The sequence below is a fragment of the Lampetra fluviatilis genome, chromosome 22 (genome assembly GCF_964198595.1).
Source record: "Lampetra fluviatilis chromosome 22, kcLamFluv1.1, whole genome shotgun sequence".
NCBI lineage: Eukaryota > Metazoa > Chordata > Hyperoartia > Petromyzontiformes > Petromyzontidae > Lampetra > Lampetra fluviatilis.
The window spans coordinates 13,698,888-13,717,075 of record NC_136296.1 but is presented as its reverse complement, the minus strand read 5'-3'; the positions used below and the strand labels follow the sequence as shown (position 1 = coordinate 13,717,075).

Below are 18,188 nucleotides of genomic sequence, written 5' to 3'. Positions count from 1 at the left end.
CCCTCACGTCCAAGAGGAGGGGGGAGTGGTGGCGGCTTGGCCAATCACGTGCGAGGCCTCTGACGTGCCTCGGGAAGGCGACGCGCAATTGGTCGAGCGCGTGAAGGGGGCGTGGCTTGTGGTGGTCGCGGCCCAATGGGAGGCGAGCTCGTGGCAGCGGCGCTCATCCGGAAGTGCGGTTCGAGGGAGCGGTGAGGGAGCTCCTTTTGCTTCCCCGAGGCCCGGAGTCGAGCCTCCTGAGGAGTCGTCGTCCCCCCCCACCCCCACGATATTCTCGATATTCTCGAGTTCCCTCGCCCGGGGACCATGCCGGCTCTGCGGCTGCCCTCGCTGACGACGCTGGCGGTGGTGGCGTTCGTCGCGTACCTCGCGAACATCGCCTACGTCCTGCACGGGGTCCTCTACACGGAGCCGTGTGGCGCGGGCCCCCAGTGCGTCACCTCGGCGCTGCACGCAGAGCCCGCGCCGCGCCTGCAGGTGCGGAGCCTCGGGGCGACTGCGATCCCGGGGCGGGGGACGGGGTCGAGTCTCCTGGCCACTCCATTTGATTCGGGGCCGCCGGCCGCTAGAGTCGTGTGAACGACGGCCCAAGGGACGCGTTGGGTGTCGGGCCAAGTGGGAAGATCGATCGCTGGGCAGTGCTCATCGATGAGCCTCTGACGCGAGCGACACTTTGCGGGCTTCTCTCAGACGCTGTCAGCGCAGGGCGCCGCAGTCTTCATCAGGGCACGGCTGCAGTGCCGGGCCCGGCACGGCTGCTGTGCCGGGCTCGGCGCTGCTCCGACATCGCAGTGCCACACGCGTGGTGTCGTTAGTCGTCCCCGAGCCCGTACGGACCTAAGGGCCCAGAACGCCAAGCGGCCAGCAACAAACAGCAGTATGAACGTTATAGATTCGACGTTTTATGAATGTAGCAAGGGCAGGGTTCTACAGGCTGGGGAAAGAGAGAGAATGTTAAACTGGAGCTGTGCGAGGCAATGAGTGTCGTGACATCCCGTGGAGGCCGGGTGGGTGAGTGCCGTGTGGTTGAGGTGGAGTGCCGTGTGGTGGAGTGTGGTGGTGGTGGTGGTGGAGTGCTGTGTGGTGGTGGTGGTGGTGGTGGAGTGTGGTGGAGTTCTGTGTGGTGGTGGTGGAGTGGTGGTGGTGGTGGAGTGCTGTGTGGTGGTGGGTGAGTGCTGTGTGGTGGTGGAGGTGGTGGAGTGTGGTGGAGTTCTGTGTGGTGGTGGAGTGGTGGTGGTGAGTGCTGTGTGGTGGTGGGTGAGTGCCGTGCGGTGGAGGTGGAGTGCCGTGTGGTGGTTTTCAAGTTTCAAGTTCATTTATTAGGTATAGCCCTGTGAGCCATTCGGCTCTTGAATCGGGTGCAACCGCAACAAACAAAAAACAAAAACATGAACAAAAAACATCTTAAAGTAAATATGTGACTAAGTGCAAACAGAAAATCCAAGAAAAGACAGCAAAATATTGCAGAAAAAACACCGTACACCAACGCTGTGTGCAAAAATCCCAGTGGGATGCAAGTCAAACAACAACAACAACCACAAGACAACTTAGATTAAGGCCATCAGTCTAACTCTGTACTACAACAAACAAACATGGCTAAACCAATACACTTTTAGAAATCAAAATAAGGCCATGAAAGCAATGAAAAAGCAATCATAGGAACTGTGACGGAATTTTCACAATAAATGGCATAAACATGTACTACCAAAACCTTGCAGCCATAGCTGGCTGGATGAGCCACTCCGCAACAGCAGGAACATCAATAGGAGTATTATAATTTTTCAATACACCTTTAAGATCAGCACACTAAATCAAAACACAGGTCATACTTTGTAGTGATCATCCGGAGCTAAACATTTTATTTTAGGCCACTGAATAGCACTGGCAGCTAGGGGTGTGCAACTCCTCTAGAGCAGTTTTGAGTGAAGATCTCATGGGTAGTGACTCAAGTGTCAATTTATTGGCAACAGCATTCCAGACCCTGGGGGCATCAATAGCAAAGGCCCTTCCTCCAGTATATGTACGGCAATAGGGAATATGAAGTTGGTAAATGAGTGTAGACCTTAGGTCAAATTTGTTCTTTGAAACAGATGAGATCCAGCAGGTAATCTGCGGATTTTTTTGCAAGTACATCATGAATAAATAAGATCTGGTGCACAAGCTAGAAGGACATCCAGCCCGTCAATACAAAGACATCCAACCTAGTAATGCAACTCAGAGAGTCCGCTAAAATCGCAGGAAGGATGGAGACATCACAGCAGGTTAAGACTTTACCTGGTTAATCACGTCCTTCCATTGATTGCTCAATTTGTCCCCATCTTCTCGGCTGAAGTTGTGTCCGTGTTTATATATCTGGATGGCTTCATGAACAAATCTCTGATGATAGCCAGTGGGTTTGCAGAGTACCTTCGTCTTGGAAAAATCAATATTGTGTGTGCCCACAGCATTAAAACAATGATCAGCAACGGTAGAGGTATTGGTTCTACCGTGCTTTAGATCTGCCTTGTGTTCACGAACGCGGTCCGAGACGTCGTTACGTTTCCTCAATGTAACTGCTGCCGCAGCCACAACTTAGTTTGTAGACACCAGGATATTGCATGTCAGGAATCACTTCCTTTACAGATGGGATCAAATCACGGATTTTGTGTACTGTGTTGAAACGAACCTGGACCTTGTGTTTGTTTAAGATTTTGGAAATGTTTTTGGTAACCCCTGCTATGTATGGCAAGGTGATGGTTTTGAATGGGTCCTCAGATGGCTGTCTCCCCATGGCTGGGGAGACAGCTTTGCGGATTGTATGGTCAGAATGTCCATTCATCCTGAGGGCTTGGTGTACGTGCTCCAACTCACTGGCTAGGTGGTGCTGGTCGGAGATGCAATGGGCCCTATGGTGTAGTGTTTTTATGAGGGAATTCTTCTTGGCTGGATGGTGGTGGGAGTCAGGCTTTTTAGATAGGCATTCGTGTGGGTGGCTTTCCTGTAGACAGAATGTCCCAACGAGCCATCAGGTCTCTTCTCGATCAAAACATCCAGGAATGTTAACTTGCCATCCTTTTCCACTTCCATGGTGAATTTGAAAGCTTTCGCACGAGCTTAATCCGGCACTGAGTACACCACCACACTCAAGCATCTCACTACGTGTTAAACATCTTTTAGTTTAACTTAAAAAAGTATTTCTTTAAATAGGCTGTTACTATCTTTATAGACGTATGGTAGTATTGTAAATATGTTACTGTAACCAGTGAAATATGTAGACGTTAGAATGAGGTTTGATAGCGTGATCTCCCCAACCACTTTATTTCTTATGGAAATTTCTGTTTAATTTACACAACCCCCGTGTAAAACGAGAGGTAGCTGTAGTAGTCATGGAAGAGTGAGTGCAGGATATTCAATCACTACGACTGCTCTACTCTGAATTATATCGGTTGCAAAAGTTGGGGGCTCCACCCCAGATTTGACAGCAGCAGGATTCCAACATCGGCCGATTGTGTGCACTGCATAGCAGAGTGATAACTGCTTGGGGTTAGATTATTTGGCATGGTAAGTTAACCCATAACACGTGGATCTGTCCCGTGACTGCTAGCGAGCCTTCGACATGTCACACGGCCCCAAGATGCACCTAGCCTGGCACAAGTGCCGAGGTGACGGTAATGCAACTTAGTGGCGAATGGCGGTTGTAGGTGAGACTGGGAGGTGTGTGAGATAGGTGTGGGTGGGATAGGAAGGCGTGGGTGAGACTGGGAGGTGTGTGAGATTGGTAGGTGGGTGAGAATGGTAGGTGTGTGTGGGATAGGAAGGTGTGGGTGAGATTGGTTGGTGTGTGGGATAGGAAGGCGTGAATGAGATAGGAAGGCGTGGGTGAGACTGGGAGGTGTGTGATATGTGGGTGAGACGGAGGTGTTTCTGTGTCTCACAGCTCAGCGTATATACAGCCCTGGAGCAGAGCGTGAGGCGAGTGAGCAGCCTTCACTTCGCCCTGAACATCGACCCCTTGGACGTGCATTCCTCGTCCCACAGGTGCGGTCACTGGGGGTAAACGTGAGGCACGTGCAGGAAAACTCGTTTATTACTGTGACGGCCAGGGCACCTGAGCAACGCGGCGCTGACCAAGCCCTCGCTCCATTGTCTCGGAGTGCCGCATCACGCCGACACCACGCGTGTCTGCGGCGTGCAGGGAGGTGAACGTGAGTCTGCCCGTGCGCACGCGCAGCAACGGCAGCCTGTTCGCGCACGTGTTTGTACATCGTGCCGGGGAGCTGCCCTGGCAGGACGAGCAAGCGGTGCACGGGGTGGCGATGCTCACCACGCACATGGTGCCGCGGCCCGACGTGGTCAACCTCGTGACCCGCAATGAGGTGAGCGCCGCCTGTGTCGTACTCGGGCATTCCACATGCACACATTACCACTTCCGTGTGCCCTCACCACATACCCTCGCTGCATCACCGGTGGGTGAGTGAGTGCCCTCTTGCCATGACTCCCCCAGTCGGCACAAGCAGCACCCAGAGAGGACCCGGTCACTCATTGGCGCTCGCAGCTCACGCTCTCCGTAATGGCCGACGCTGTCTCCCTGGACCCGCGCGCTGTGCCTGCCGAGCTCATGCCATACTTCACCAAGTGAGAGGCAGTGCACGGCCACGCGCACGCATGTGTGTGTGTGTATGCGTTGTGCTCACGTGTGCACTGGAGTGTGTTCTATTCACATTGGGTGTGTAACAGTGCAGTGATTTATTGAGTAAACTAGAATCTTACGCTCAGGATTAATGCTTCGAGTAGCGGGTGCCGAATCAATTGCCCTATTTGGTTCCCTGCGTTTGATGGGGCTGTGTGACTCACTCGTGTTGGCAAGAGAGCTGCAACATTCACCACAATAGAAGTAAGAGAATGGATTTTATGAATGGAATCAATGCAGACTGGTTACCATTGGTCACGTCGTGGGGAGGAAGAAGCAGTAGAGATAACAGCAATCATGCACAAACATGTGTGTGCTGCGTCTGCGCTGTTGTTCCAGGTCACCTCGAGACAAACACCACTACCTGCCTATTCTCTACGTGGATGAGCTGAGCAACCGCATAAAAGATCTTGTTGTATGTACACATTCAGCTGGGATAACCCTCCTGGCATCACACTGGGATGGGGAGCAGATCCCTACACCACACCCTGGTTTTATATACCACAGTGTGATTGGTTTCGTTGTGTGGGATTCTCAAATTCTACAAGCACTTGTGGGTGTCTCCTCAGGTTGTGCAGAGCAGCGTGGGCATGCTGCCCCTGTCGGTGCACTTCAGCCCCATCTCCCTGAGCCGCCTGCGTCTATGGCTGCACATGCAGCACGCCATTGAGTCCCTGCAGCAACTGGGTCCGTGCACACAAATACAAAGATCCCCCCTATAGCCTTAACAGACTGTTGGGGCAAGTGCCATTAGCGAGCATCTATGAAGGCCAGCATGGCACACGAGGGGGTGGGTGGTGAGCACCACCCCCGGCCGCCTTTTTCTCCCTAGTGGCGAAGTTTTTATATATCGCGCAAGGTATTCATTTGAGGTTGAGTCGACCTAGGATAGGCCCAGGACCTGTTCAGATAATTTTCACTTGGTGGTGGCCGTGAGCAGGAATCGAACTCGGGTCGCCGAGTTCATAGCACGCCATGCTGACCGCTGCACTACCACTCCTCACAAACTCACTTTCACACATACTCTCACACACATACAAACTAATTCTCCGCGCGAGGCTAACGCATTACATCTCGCAGAGGATCGCTCCGCTGAACAAAATACTTCCGCGGTTCAGTTTGCAAGTGCGAGTTCACGTTTTAAGTCGATGTAACCGGCCCCTTCCGTAGGCTTCACGGAGAAGGATGTGGACGAGGTGAAGGGGATCTTCGCCGACACAAATCTCTACTTCCTGGGTCTCACCTTCCTCGTGGCCGCCTTCCACGTGAGTATCTCCCTCCCCTCCCCCTTGTGTGTGTGTGTGCCGCGATATGGACACTGCGTATGCCGCGTTTTGTGTGCTCGGTGTGTATTATGCTGTGTAATGTTTGTATTCTGGGGTGTTGCTGTGTGTTTTATAAAGCTGTGATGTGTGTTATGAGGCTGTGTTATACTGTGTCATTTATGTGGTATGGGGCTGTGTGTTATAATCCGTTTGCTGTGCATGTTATGATGTGGTGTGATGTGTGTTGTATGTGACGCGTGGATTATGTTTTGCTGTGTGTTATGATGCATTATGATGTGTGTTCACTATATTATGATGTGTGTGTGATGTGTGTGTTATGATGCTGTGTATGTTTGGATACATTGTGATATATTTGTTATGATGCATTGTGATATGCATTGTGTGACGTGTTGTGATGTGTGTGTTATGATGCATTGTGACACGGGTGTTATGTATTGGGATCCCGTGTAGCTGCTGTTTGATTTCCTGGCTTTCAAAAACGACATCAGCTTCTGGCAGAGCAAGCGCGACATGGTGGGGATGTCTGCCCGCGTGGGTGAGTCTCTCTGTACCCCTCGACTCGCACATTCTGTGGCGCAGCTGACTGCTTCCCCTGCCAAGGGATTTCCCAAAACGCTGTCCACACCGTTCTGTGACGAGCACATTTATGAACCGTATAGTCAACCATTGTAATCTGCACCCCTTCAATGGAGGAATAGCAAAGCTATACAAACTCTCTTATGAAGCCCTCTCACCACTGCTAGCAGACCTCAACATTGGCATCTAATCCCTCAACATGTTGCTGCCATACGCAAGAATAGAACAGCACAGCAGCTCCATCACTATGGGCTCCCCTCTCATGGTGAGATGAAGATTACTGCACAGACCACAGCGGTGTTTGTATTTCGTCCCGGTAATGGGCAAATATCACGATGGTAGTACTGCTAAAACCTGTGGACCTCGCTACTTTAGTATTAAAACTTTGTGTGTGATCTCGCTGCGCTATGAACCCGGCGCACCCGAGTTAAATTCCCGCTCATGGCCAACACCAGTGATGATTATCTGAACCGATCGTGGGCCTCTCCTAGTTCGACTCAGCCTCAAATGAGTACCGAGTCTGACATATATAAAAACTTCACCACTTGGGAGACAAAGGCGGCCGGTTGTGGTGCTCACCAACCACCCCCTCGTGTGCCATGCTGGTCTTCCATAGGTGCTCGCTAATAGCACTTGCCCCAACAGTTTGTCAAGGCTATAGAGGGGATCTTTGTTTTTGTGTGTGTACATGATTCTGCATTTCTGTTCATGCCTGCATATGGGTGTGTGTAGACATGTGCATGCCTGCGTGCAGGTGTCTATGTGTGTGCGTGTGTGCGTGTGTGCGTGCATGTCTCTTAGTGTATGTGTATATACAGATAGTCCCCGAGTTACGATGGTCCGACTTACGATATTTCGATCTTACGATGGCGATACGACAACATTGTATGTATGATACGTAGCTTTAGCAATTTCATTTTAGGGTTAGCACGATACGTCACGATACGTTCAATGCATGTTAAAAGTTTTTAGAGCAGATATGGTTGTTTCCTGAAAAAACTTTCTATTAAATTGCAGGTCATATAGGTCGGCTAAGAATTTACCTTGTTTTTTCTTTAACATTTTACTGTGCAATACAGTATTGTAATTAATAATTACATAAGTATATAGTTTATACAGTACGGTACTGTAAATTGCTCTGTTTTGCTAAATTATCACCATTCTTTAAGACTCCGGGTAGGCTAGGCCATCTTCGACTTACGATATTTTTGACTTACGATGGGGTCGTCGTAACGCATCTCCATCGTAAGTAGAGCACTACCTGTAGTTGTTGTGTGTGTGTGTGCGTGTATTTGTGCAGTGCTATGGAGATGCTTCAGCACTGTGGTCATCTTCCTTTTCCTCGTGGATGAGCGCTCCAGCGTGCTGCTGCTGCTGCCAGCCGGCATCGGGACGATCATCGAGGTGCCTGCTGACGGGGTCACCGCGGGACACGCACTTTAGGATCGTGGACTCCATTTGAGCGTACAACTGTGGAGCCAAACGGTCGTTGCTTGTGGCAAGCAGCTGTGTGCATTGCAACCGGCTCTCTTCTCACCCCGACCTCCCTCTGCTTTCTCTGGCCGCAGGTCTGGAAAGTGACCAAGGCTTTCAAGCTCAAGCTCACGTGGCGTGGCTGGCTGCCCAAAGTGGAGGTAGTCACAGCGTTTTGCTGCAAGGGAAGCGACTGGGCTTTAGACCGCACTGCCAGGAAAGTGGTGGCGAATTAGAGGCTTCAACGCTCTTGATGTCGTGTGTGTGTGCAGGTAGGGCCCTCGTCGTCTTCAGAGAGAAAGACGGATGAGTTTGACTCTCAGGTGAGACCGTGGGAAGTCTGTGTGGTACTGCAGTAAAGAGACATTTTGGTTCCCAGCTGCACTCTTAGCCTGAGCCTTGAGCCATTCATTCAGATATGGCTCAACGGTACCACCCAGGGTCACATGCTGACAGTTATTTTAAATATTTTATCTCTAGATCATGACTATAATAGCAATGTCACTAGGTATATATAACTTGCTTATTCTTTGGGTCTTTCGGTAAAGATGGGTACAAACTGAGCAATCATTGGAAGGGCGTTATTAACCAGTTTAGGTCATAACTGGCTGTGATGTTGCCTTCTTACCTGCCTATGTTAGCGGTTATTTTCGACTCTCTGAGTTACATTCACTAACACAGCTATCATTGCTCGTTTTCCTCGATGTGGCGGTCGCTCTTGCCGAGCTCTCTACGATTTTACATTTGCATGCAAATAGCTTACATTGACATGCTAATCTCTCACAATACAATGGCCACGCCCACAGCGTCGTCGTCGTCGGTATGGCTCAGCTCTCCGATCTCACATTTACATGCAAATTTCATCTCGAGCCCTGCCCACTTACCCTTGGGCTACACCCATCTCAAACCTTTATAACATCCTGCCTCAGCAGCTCCTCCACCATATATTATTTCACCTGATGACGATTGCTTGTGTTGCGATCGAAACGTTGTGATTTTGATTATTTTTATATCTACGTGGCTTTACCGAAAGACCCAAAGAATATGAATTCCTGCAGTCACGAACGCTTTAAGTCAAGATTTATAACTAGCTTGTTTGCCCGTCCTAGGACGGAAGCTGTAATATTTACGAAAAAATAGAGCAGAATATAATTGTATCTTGTGTAAATTTAATGGCAATGAATCTGGCACTAAACTACGTCATAAAACACCTCACTTCATGTCACTGTAGCACAGTATATAACTGACCTTCAATTTGATCAAATTCGCAGTTCTGATACTTTATTCTCTTCTGCTTTCAGTCGCTGGGGTTGAAATAAATTGTAATTCGATACAATATCTGGAAAATCACCGAGAAATGTCTATTTTACCATAATGTAGAAGCATAAATGAGACTTACCTTTTGTCTCAAGTGCTGAAGAAATAAATAAAGACACCAAATCCACTTTGTTGCTGCATAGAATTATTTATTAGATTCACTTTCAATAAAGAAACGTCAAACTTAAAGTGACTTTAATTTGCAAAAAAATAATGTATTTCCGCTCGACCTGCGGGAGTGTAAAAATCCACCCGCTCATGAATATTAATGATGGGGGTGGGGGTGGTGGCATGTGGAGTGACGTCACGCGCGTTACACACAAACAGACGTTCTTGGCTCATTATAGTAGTAATAGCAACTATGGCACATGTTGTCAAGAAAAATGACAGTGTGTTTGATAGGTAATATAATTTTGGAAGGAAGAGATTCGACTGCCATGTGAAACCTTGTAGAGTATGACAGTAGGAGGAAGGGTGTCTCACGTATTTACCGTCCCACGTGGTACCGACCGACCTGCTTGGCTTATGGACGACTATGGAAGTGGTGCTCCCTGAGTTCTGGGTGCAACATGAGGCCCGATGGCTGCAGAAGCCGATGGAAGCTGCTGGCCACAGCGACGATGGCTGCTTCCATCAGTTGAAGAACTGCATCGCACACGCCCTGGCTATTTCCCTGCATCCGTGTGTTTATTGAACTTGTGATAACACAAGTGCATTATACCCACGCATGATCTTCCCAAGGAAATGCGGTTCTGCAGCCAGAGACTATGTAAGAGTGTTGTGAGCCTCGTCAGACTGGAGGACAAGCAGCTACATTGAGCTCGCCTGCAGTGGCATGCGGATCGTGGAGGAGGCGCGTGTGTGCTGCTCTCCGCAGGCGATGCGCTACCTGTCGTACGCCCTCTACCCGCTGTGTGCCGGTGGGGCGCTCTACTCGCTCCTCTACGTCTCGCACAAGAGGTGACGGGGGCCTCCCCTACCCTGTAACTGTCCTCGTGTCCCATTTCCCCAACTCGGCAAGGACCTTCTCTTGTTTGGTTGAATATCAGCTGGCTCTGAGCTGACTGCGAGCCGTGACCTGAGTGGCTTGTCAGATGATTTCTATTTTGGACATCTGCCGCTGCACTTCCGGAAAGTCTCCCACCCTCCCGGCCAGAGCAGCTGTTTTTTTTCGTTATTTGTTTAAGCGCTGTATGAACGGTACAGAGTGACAGTGTGTACTCACAGTCGTGTGTACTCACAGCCACCCCTCTGCTCCCTGTCTCTTGCAGCTGGTACTCGTGGGTGATTAACAGCCTGGTGAACGGTGAGTGGCGACACGGCTCCATGGACCCCACACTTGTGACGACTGGCTGGGTAGCACCCAGGTAGCGCTAAGTCCAGTGGCCTTGATGTGGCTTCTCTAGTCAGACTTCATCAAGGAATCCTTCAAGCTGCCTTACATTGGTCCCCTGTGGTGGCTGTGTACATTAAACTGCACTCAAGGTGACCTTTACAATGTAAACTGGGGGAAAGTCCTCCAGAATGCACAAGTGAGATAATCGCACCACCGTTATGCTGCGTTATGGCGTTATCCCCTTTTTCTCGCGTATTTTCTGGCACGTGTTGTCCATCATCGATTTACAGCTGTGAACTGAAATTCACGAGCCTGAGAATCCCGCTCAATAACTTCGACTAGTGGCAACGCGTAGCCAGGCAGAGGCTGAACACGGTCCCCAGTATTGGTTTAACACGTTTTACCCTGTGCCCTCCACCCTCGCTAGGAATCTATGCCTTTGGCTTTCTCTTCATGCTGCCACAACTCTTTGTCAACTACAAGGTAACAGACGTCTTCGTGCCTGTCACTCTCCAACTCCACCGGTCCATGTAATGGTGTCATTGTGTCTGCATTTCTCTGTCCACATGCCTGTTTGGTCTGTGTTCACATGTCCCCTGTCTGCATGCCTCTGCATGTTTGTAATCCATATTTGCCCCCTGCGCTGTTATCTGCCGATTTCTTATGTGCCTGGGTATTTGTACATTGTGTGCGAATGTGTCTATCTGTGTGTAGACTGTGTGTGCATGTGTACATTGTGTGTGTTTACACATCATCTTCTACCGCGTAGTTCGAGAAGCCTTCCATGGCTGTACCAGTGGAATTTCTATCTGGTACAGATAAAATTTAAGGCTGATCGATGCCTGGGTGCGATCAAGGGATCACTCCCTACTGGTAAACCATGTCATGTACACTGACGATCGAGTGGTTGCTGCTCACTGAGAAGGAATTAGAGGTCCTGCTGCTGAATCTGGAGTCATGCCACTAAGAGGTGGGGACTCGCCATCATCCCCACCCAAACTAAGCACCTGCATGGGTAATTTGTATCATCCAATACTCCACCCCCTTAACTCCCTACGAGTGATGGGACAGTTATGAAGGGAGTGGAGAAGTTTATGTACTTGGGTTGTGTGCCTATGACCACCTTCGGTTTGGCAGTAGAGGTCTCGTTCCAAATCAGCCAAGTGGCATATTTTTGTCAGCAGAGTAACACTTGTGTCAGAACTACCTGGTCTGTCACGCCACACGAAGCTACGGGTCTTATTGGCCACAGTCATGCCATCCCTTCTCTTTGCTTCTGAAACGTGGATCCGTGTAATGGAATATCTGCGCCAGTTTGAAACTTTCAGGTTGGCCTGCGTACGATCCATCCTGGGTTTAAGCAGGCTGGATTATGTGAGGAGCTCACAAATCCTGGAAAGATGTGGACACATTCTCATGATTGAGCTCCTCCGGAGGCCAAGACCACGTTAGCTGGGTCATGTAGCCTGTGTGACCAAGCAGCTTCTGTTTGGCTGGATAGAGGGAGCTAAGTGGGCACGGCACGAAGAAGAGATGGACTAATGTGGTACAGGAGGATGTGGAGCCGAGTGGACTTACCGAAGACTGGTACCAGTGGTGTCAAGATTGTCCTCTATGGAGGAGGCTCGTGAAGGATGCAGCTGGAACGTTGGAGGCAATCGCCCAACAACAGCAGAGGGCACAGCAACGACACAACGAGTGGAGTGCTGGACGGCTAAAACACAGCAAGTTGACACAGTAGGGAGCATCTGCCAGTCATCTCGGTCAACCCATGGCACCTGGGTCTGTCCTGTGCCCTCCTGTCAGCGAGCCTTCGACACTTCACTTGGTGGCCTCGGAGTGCACCTGGCCTGGCACCGGCGCTGTCGTGACGCCACTTAGTGGTCAATTGTGGCTGTTGTTGTTTACACTGTGTGTGTGTGTTTACACTGTGTGTGTTTACACTGTGTGTGTTTACACTGTGTGTGTTTACACTGCGTGTGTTTACACTGCGTGTGTTTACACTGCGTGTGTGTGTTTACACTGCGTGTGTGTGTGTTTACACTGCGTGTGTGTTTACACTGTGTGTGTGTTTACACTGTGTGTGTGTTTACACTGTGTGTGTGTTTACACTGCGTGTGTGTGTTTACACTGCGTGTGTGTTTACACTGTGTGTGTGTTTACACTGTGTGTGTGTTTACACTGTGTGTGTGTTTACACTGTGTGTGTGTGTTTACACTGCATGTGTGTGTTTACACTGCGAGTGTGTGTTTACACTGTGTGTGTGTGTTTACACTGCGTGTGTGTGTGTGTTTAAATTGTTTCTTTGCACTTTCTAGCTCAAGTCTGTTGCTCATCTACCTTGGAGAGCGTTCATGTACAAGGTGAGTGCCAATTCGCCGTGAGCACGTGGGCACCGTGAGCAAATGGAGCAGCTTTGTCTGTATTTGTTGAATAACTTTTGTTTGGGAGTGGTCTGTTGACGTGTATTATTGTAGTGATGCGTGTGTGATCTTGTATAGTGAGGTAAGCATGTTATTGTCACATGATGCGTGTGTATGCGTAACGTGATGTATATGCGTGTTATTATAATTTGTGTTAGGGTAGTATGTGTATGTTAAGATAAAGCGTGTTATGATAATGTGTTATGACGATGTGAGTGTTATGGTATGTGCGCGTGTATTATGATAATCTGTGTTATGAAAATGTGTTGTGTATTGTGGTGCGTGTGTATGTTATGATAACGTACACATGCGTTATGATAATGTGTATGTGATATTATTGATGTGTGTGCGTGTTATAATGTCTGTGCGCATGTTATGATTGTGGCTGTGTTGCTCTCGCGTGCTCCACGATTCAGTGTGGTGCGCGTCTGTCGCGAGTGTCGCAGTGCGTGCGTGTGTTGGCTTGACCAATTTGCCGTCTTCGCTGCAGGCATTCAACACATTTATAGATGACATCTTCGCCTTCATCATCACCATGCCGACGTCTCACCGCCTCGCCTGTTTCCGTGATGACATTGTCTTCCTTATCTACCTCTATCAGCGATGGTGAGTGCTGAGGACCCCAGGACCTGGACACAGAATGACTCGCAGGAATCTCGAAATGGCGTAATTGCAGTTCAAGATTAAACTTGTCGTGGCTCTGCCGGCATAGAGTAACTTTAGAGCTCCTTTCAGCCAATGAAAACAGAGTTTGTTGCAAATGTGTTTGAATAATGATTGGTCAACAGAGCACACGATCTTGGGTCGTCGTGGGACCTTTGTCTTATGGTCTAATTGTAAGTTGCTAACCCAGTAACCTGCTAGGAGGAGCAACCATCAGATTTGTCCAAATTGTAAAGTATATGTTTTTTTATTAAAGAAGATGGTGCAGTAACCATCAGCGGTGACAATCGGCAGAAATAATCGGTGAAACCACCATGGAGATCCAGCACAGCCACAGACAAGAACAGATTGGGGCCCCCTTCCCCACAGAGAGTGTGAGAGATGGCCGTATCTTGGTAAAACACCCACAGATACCCCCCTCCTGTCCTGATAGAGATACGAACCTCCCAACAAAGTCAAAGTGAGTTGGTGAGAAGTGCATTGCACCAATGATACAAACTTGCAGTTCTCACTCATTCTGTTTAATTCCACAGACACCTGAAATTCCATCGTTTACAAAATGTCCTTGGTTACCCTACCATCTAAATTACAATCTTAAGCTGAGATATCGATTCTTCATAACTTCACTTGCAGTTGCATTTGACTCGGATATCCTTGTCTGTTTACACATTCGTACAATTGGTTACCCTGTTTCTTTTTAATGGTTAATTTTGTCATTATACTACGATCAGTCAAAAAATGTGCTGCCCAAGCCGACTCACGCGATAGGGAATGTATTAATTAACACTGATGTATGTTTGTGTCGTATTTTCAATGTGTCATGCAACGCAGTTGCTTTTGATGAGACATTGTTGCTTCATTGCTATACTTGTTTTGCTTTTGTAATTTTTGTGACTTGAGTGAAAAAAGAGTTGAGGCTCATCCTGGTCTCTTCTTCAGCTCTCTACACTCTAAACTTGATCTCGGAGGGAGTGTCGATAGCCACAACATTTAAACAGAATAAGAGGGGGACACGAGCCCTGCGTCGTACGGATTGTGTTTGTTGCCGTCACCACCGACTCTGACGAATATGTTCAGAGACATCTTGCCCTGCCGGGTTCGCGACCTCTAACGGCTGTTTGGGGGTGTCATTATCGCTGCAGGCTCTACCCCGTGGACAAGTCCCGCACCAACGAGTTTGGAGTCTCCTACGAGGAGGACGACGCGTCCGGCAAACCCGTGCCGAGGCAGCCGAGCAAAGCCAAGCACGAGTGACCGCGCTCGGCTTGGCGCCAGAGGATCGTCGTGGATGCCCGTCGTACAGACGCGTTACCGAAATCGCCACGCGGCCCTGGCCGGTTTGTAATGGCCACCGCACCCTGGCCGTGCCACCGCGACTCGGCCCTGGGGGGTCATGATGAGAGGTCACCGCAACGCAGTTGGAACGAGGAATCGAATTCGGCCACCGCGGTGCCATCGGCGTCCATTATTTATTTTTTAATATTCCGTCACAGAATCACGCGCATCCCACTCAAGCCAGCTCGTCGCGGTCACATTTTAATGGGCAGGGAGCGCACGGGGAGTGCGCAAGTTGGGTGCGGGGCGAGCCGCGACCCCGATGCAGCAGTGTTTCCCGGCCGCGCGGACAGATCCTTCGTGTTTGTGGAGCAGTAGGCGCGAGGGATGTACGGAACCCTCGTCCTGTATCCCTGTGCGTTTCTAGTTTGAGCGAGTGTCTTGTCATGCTTTAATGATGGATGAAAGCAGACATTGCCAATAAACCGAGAGCTTTGAGTAATTGTGCGATTGTGACTGCATGGGGAGTGGGTGTCTGGGCAGTGAAATCTGCTCCCACAGTGCACGCCATGCGGGGTTGTAGCTGTGTATGGGTGCATGCACTGCATGTGCTGTTTGTGTGGTGTGTGGGCATGCTGTCCATGCGTATGTTGTATGTGCACATATGGGGAGCGGTGGTGCATTAATTTTCCCCATAATTAACGCTCCCAGTGGCCGGGTTCCATTCTCGAATTTGTGTGCTCAATGGTAATTGTTTTTTGACCAAATCTCCTCCATGTGAACTCCGCATTAATTGCATATTTACGTGTGGAAACATGAGCATAGATACAATGGTGGCAAATTGGCTTGTGAACTCGTCTCGGGATCTACGTTGTCTGTCAATACGCAAAATTCTGACTTTTATTTGGACAAAAAGTGATTTCCTGCTAAAATGAGCATTAAGACGGTGCTCATCTGTTTACAACCCTGAGTCAGTGGTGGAGTTTCCACATTTATATAATCGGGGTGGTGGGTATAGTAAACTCTTAATTTTTGCAGGGTTTATAATCGCGATTTTTCGTATTCACAACTATTTGTGATTTTATTTGAAATTAGTGGGGAGACGAGGCATGGGAGTGGCATGGATCGTGAGAGCACGGAAGTCGTCCCCCCACGCCGCTCTCCCTCAGTCGGCCTTCACCTGCCGCACCGTTTACACGCCAGCGATGTCCTGTTTCATAGCTATGATTAATATTTGCACTTTTTTATGTTTATGTAAATCGTTTTATATAAGTTAAATAACACAATCATACTACACGCTATATGCATTGATATATACATGTATGTACAGTTTACGTGCATAATAGAGGTTTTTTTTGGGTTATATCGCGTAAATATATAAATGTGTCGTTAAACCCTCCACCACCTGACACAGCCAACTAATAAGGGTTGTCACGTAAACAGAACGTGCCAATTCGTCACTAGTACAGCACTAGTATGTAGTGTATAGTGTAGTATACTAGAACAGCACTAGTATATAGTGTAGTATACTAGAACAGCACTAGTATGTAGTGTAGTGTATAGTGTAGTATACTAGAACAGCACTAGTATGTAGTGTATAGTGTAGTATACTAGAACAGCACTAGTATGTAGTGTAGTGTATAGTAGTGTAGTGTATCATGTAGTATACTTGCACAGCACACCGGTGTGTTGGAGAGCCAAGCCACAACATTTACAATCTGATTGCGACGTTTCGCCAGTAATTACAAATAGCATCATCAGGCGACAGCCTGATTTGTGGAACAATCCTGTTTCGTTGCTTACATTTCGGAATAGATGTGATGACGTCACTTGTTAGCCCTTCTTGAGCGAAGAAACCTTCGTTTAAGAAAGTTTCTTCGCTATGACGTGACAAACCTTACCAATTGGCTGTGCCGGGTGGTGGTGGGTTTAATGACACATTTTTACACGATCTAATCCAAAAAAACTATTATGAATGATATTGGTCGTGAAAGCCTACGTGTTAAACTGACAGTTTACGTGATTCAGTGTTTATGCTCTTAACCTTATTTCCCTCATAAACATTCGCGGTTTTAATATTTGCGCCGTTCTCCAAGAACGTATCCCCGTGAATGTTAAGGGTCCACTCCGCTGTATGTGTATAACAGGACAACGGCTGTTTATATCCACACAAAGTGGGACCTCGCACGGGTGATGGGCCGAGTCAGCCCTAACCAGCGTGTGAACTCGCAACTTCCCATTGCGAGCCGCGTCCTCAACTGCTGAGCCGCCACCACCCGGCTGGAAATGAGTCTCGAGACTCGGTGAGAATTGTCCGGCGACATCGATGACACCAATAGGTGCTCGCTAACAGCACTTGCGGTCTGTGATGACTGAATTGTCAAAGCGGGGGTCGTGATGGATGCCCCCCTCCCCCCGTGTCCTCTCTGATAAGAGGCACGCAGCCCTCCTCGTCTTTGTTCTCGCGTCGTCGTTGTCGTTGCGCTTTCACGGCCACGGCGGCGCTGAGAGATAGCGGAGCTCAAAGCGCCGCCTCTCACACGGCCGGTCCGCCCGTGACTTACGATCGGCAGGTGCCACAGTGTGGCATGCCGCGATAAGAGGGGACAGAGGCAGTGCGGAACAAGGGCAGAGACGGACGGGGACCGGCTGTGTCCACTCGCGCTGCTCTTGCTCCCAGGAACGGCTGCTGCTGCTGCGGAGCTCCCCACACTGGTCACCGTGCAGGTGAGACGACTCGGGTGGGACTCACTCGGGTGGGACTCACTCGGGTGGGACTCCTCGGGTGGGACTCACTCACTCGGGTGAGATGACTCGGGTGGGACTCCTCGTGTGGGACTCACTCACTCGGGTGAGATGACTCGGGTGGGACTCCTCGGGTGGGACTCACTCGGGTGGGACTCCTCGGGTGGGACTCACTCACTCGGGTGAGATGACTCGGGTGGGACTCCTCGGGTGGGACTCACTCACTCGGGTGAGATGACTCGGGTGGGACTCCTCGGGTGGGACTCACTCACTCGGGTGGGACTCCTCGGGTGAGATGACTCGGGTGGGACTCACTCGGGTGGGACTCACTCACTCGGGTGAGACTCCTCGGGTGAGATGACTCGGGTGGGACTCTTCGGGTGGGACTCACTCACTCGGGTGAGATGACTCGGATGAGATGACTC

General features: G+C 49.6%; 1 protein-coding gene across 1 annotated transcript; it reads left to right on the top strand.

The window, feature by feature from the left end:
• The first annotated feature begins 158 nt into the window (after positions 1-158).
• On the top strand, positions 159-15,510 carry CLPTM1L (CLPTM1 like). Its single transcript, XM_078866585.1, has 17 exons — positions 159-477; positions 3,917-4,017; positions 4,175-4,355; positions 4,484-4,614; positions 5,009-5,084; positions 5,239-5,356; positions 5,840-5,934; positions 6,406-6,490; positions 7,832-7,935; positions 8,100-8,165; positions 8,277-8,327; positions 10,199-10,281; positions 10,593-10,627; positions 11,085-11,140; positions 12,976-13,020; positions 13,571-13,686; positions 14,886-15,510. The coding sequence occupies exons 1-17, from the start codon at positions 307-309 to the stop codon at positions 14,995-14,997; spliced, it is 1,626 nt and encodes a 541-aa protein (XP_078722711.1). The 5' UTR covers positions 159-306; the 3' UTR covers positions 14,998-15,510.
• Positions 15,511-18,188: the final 2,678 nt, after the last annotated feature.

What these genes read in the sequence shown, in the direction of transcription:
- CLPTM1L (XM_078866585.1), top strand. Translation starts at nt 307, where the DNA reads ATGCCGGCTCTGCGGCTGCCCTCGCTGACGACGCTGGCGGTGGTGGCG. An exon ending in TCCTCGTGGCCGCCTTCCAC is followed by an intron (nt 5,935 to 6,405) that starts GTGAGTATCTCC and finishes GATCCCGTGTAG; the next exon opens with CTGCTGTTTGATTTCCTGGC. An exon ending in GGAGAGCGTTCATGTACAAG is followed by an intron (nt 13,021 to 13,570) that starts GTGAGTGCCAAT and finishes TCTTCGCTGCAG; the next exon opens with GCATTCAACACATTTATAGA.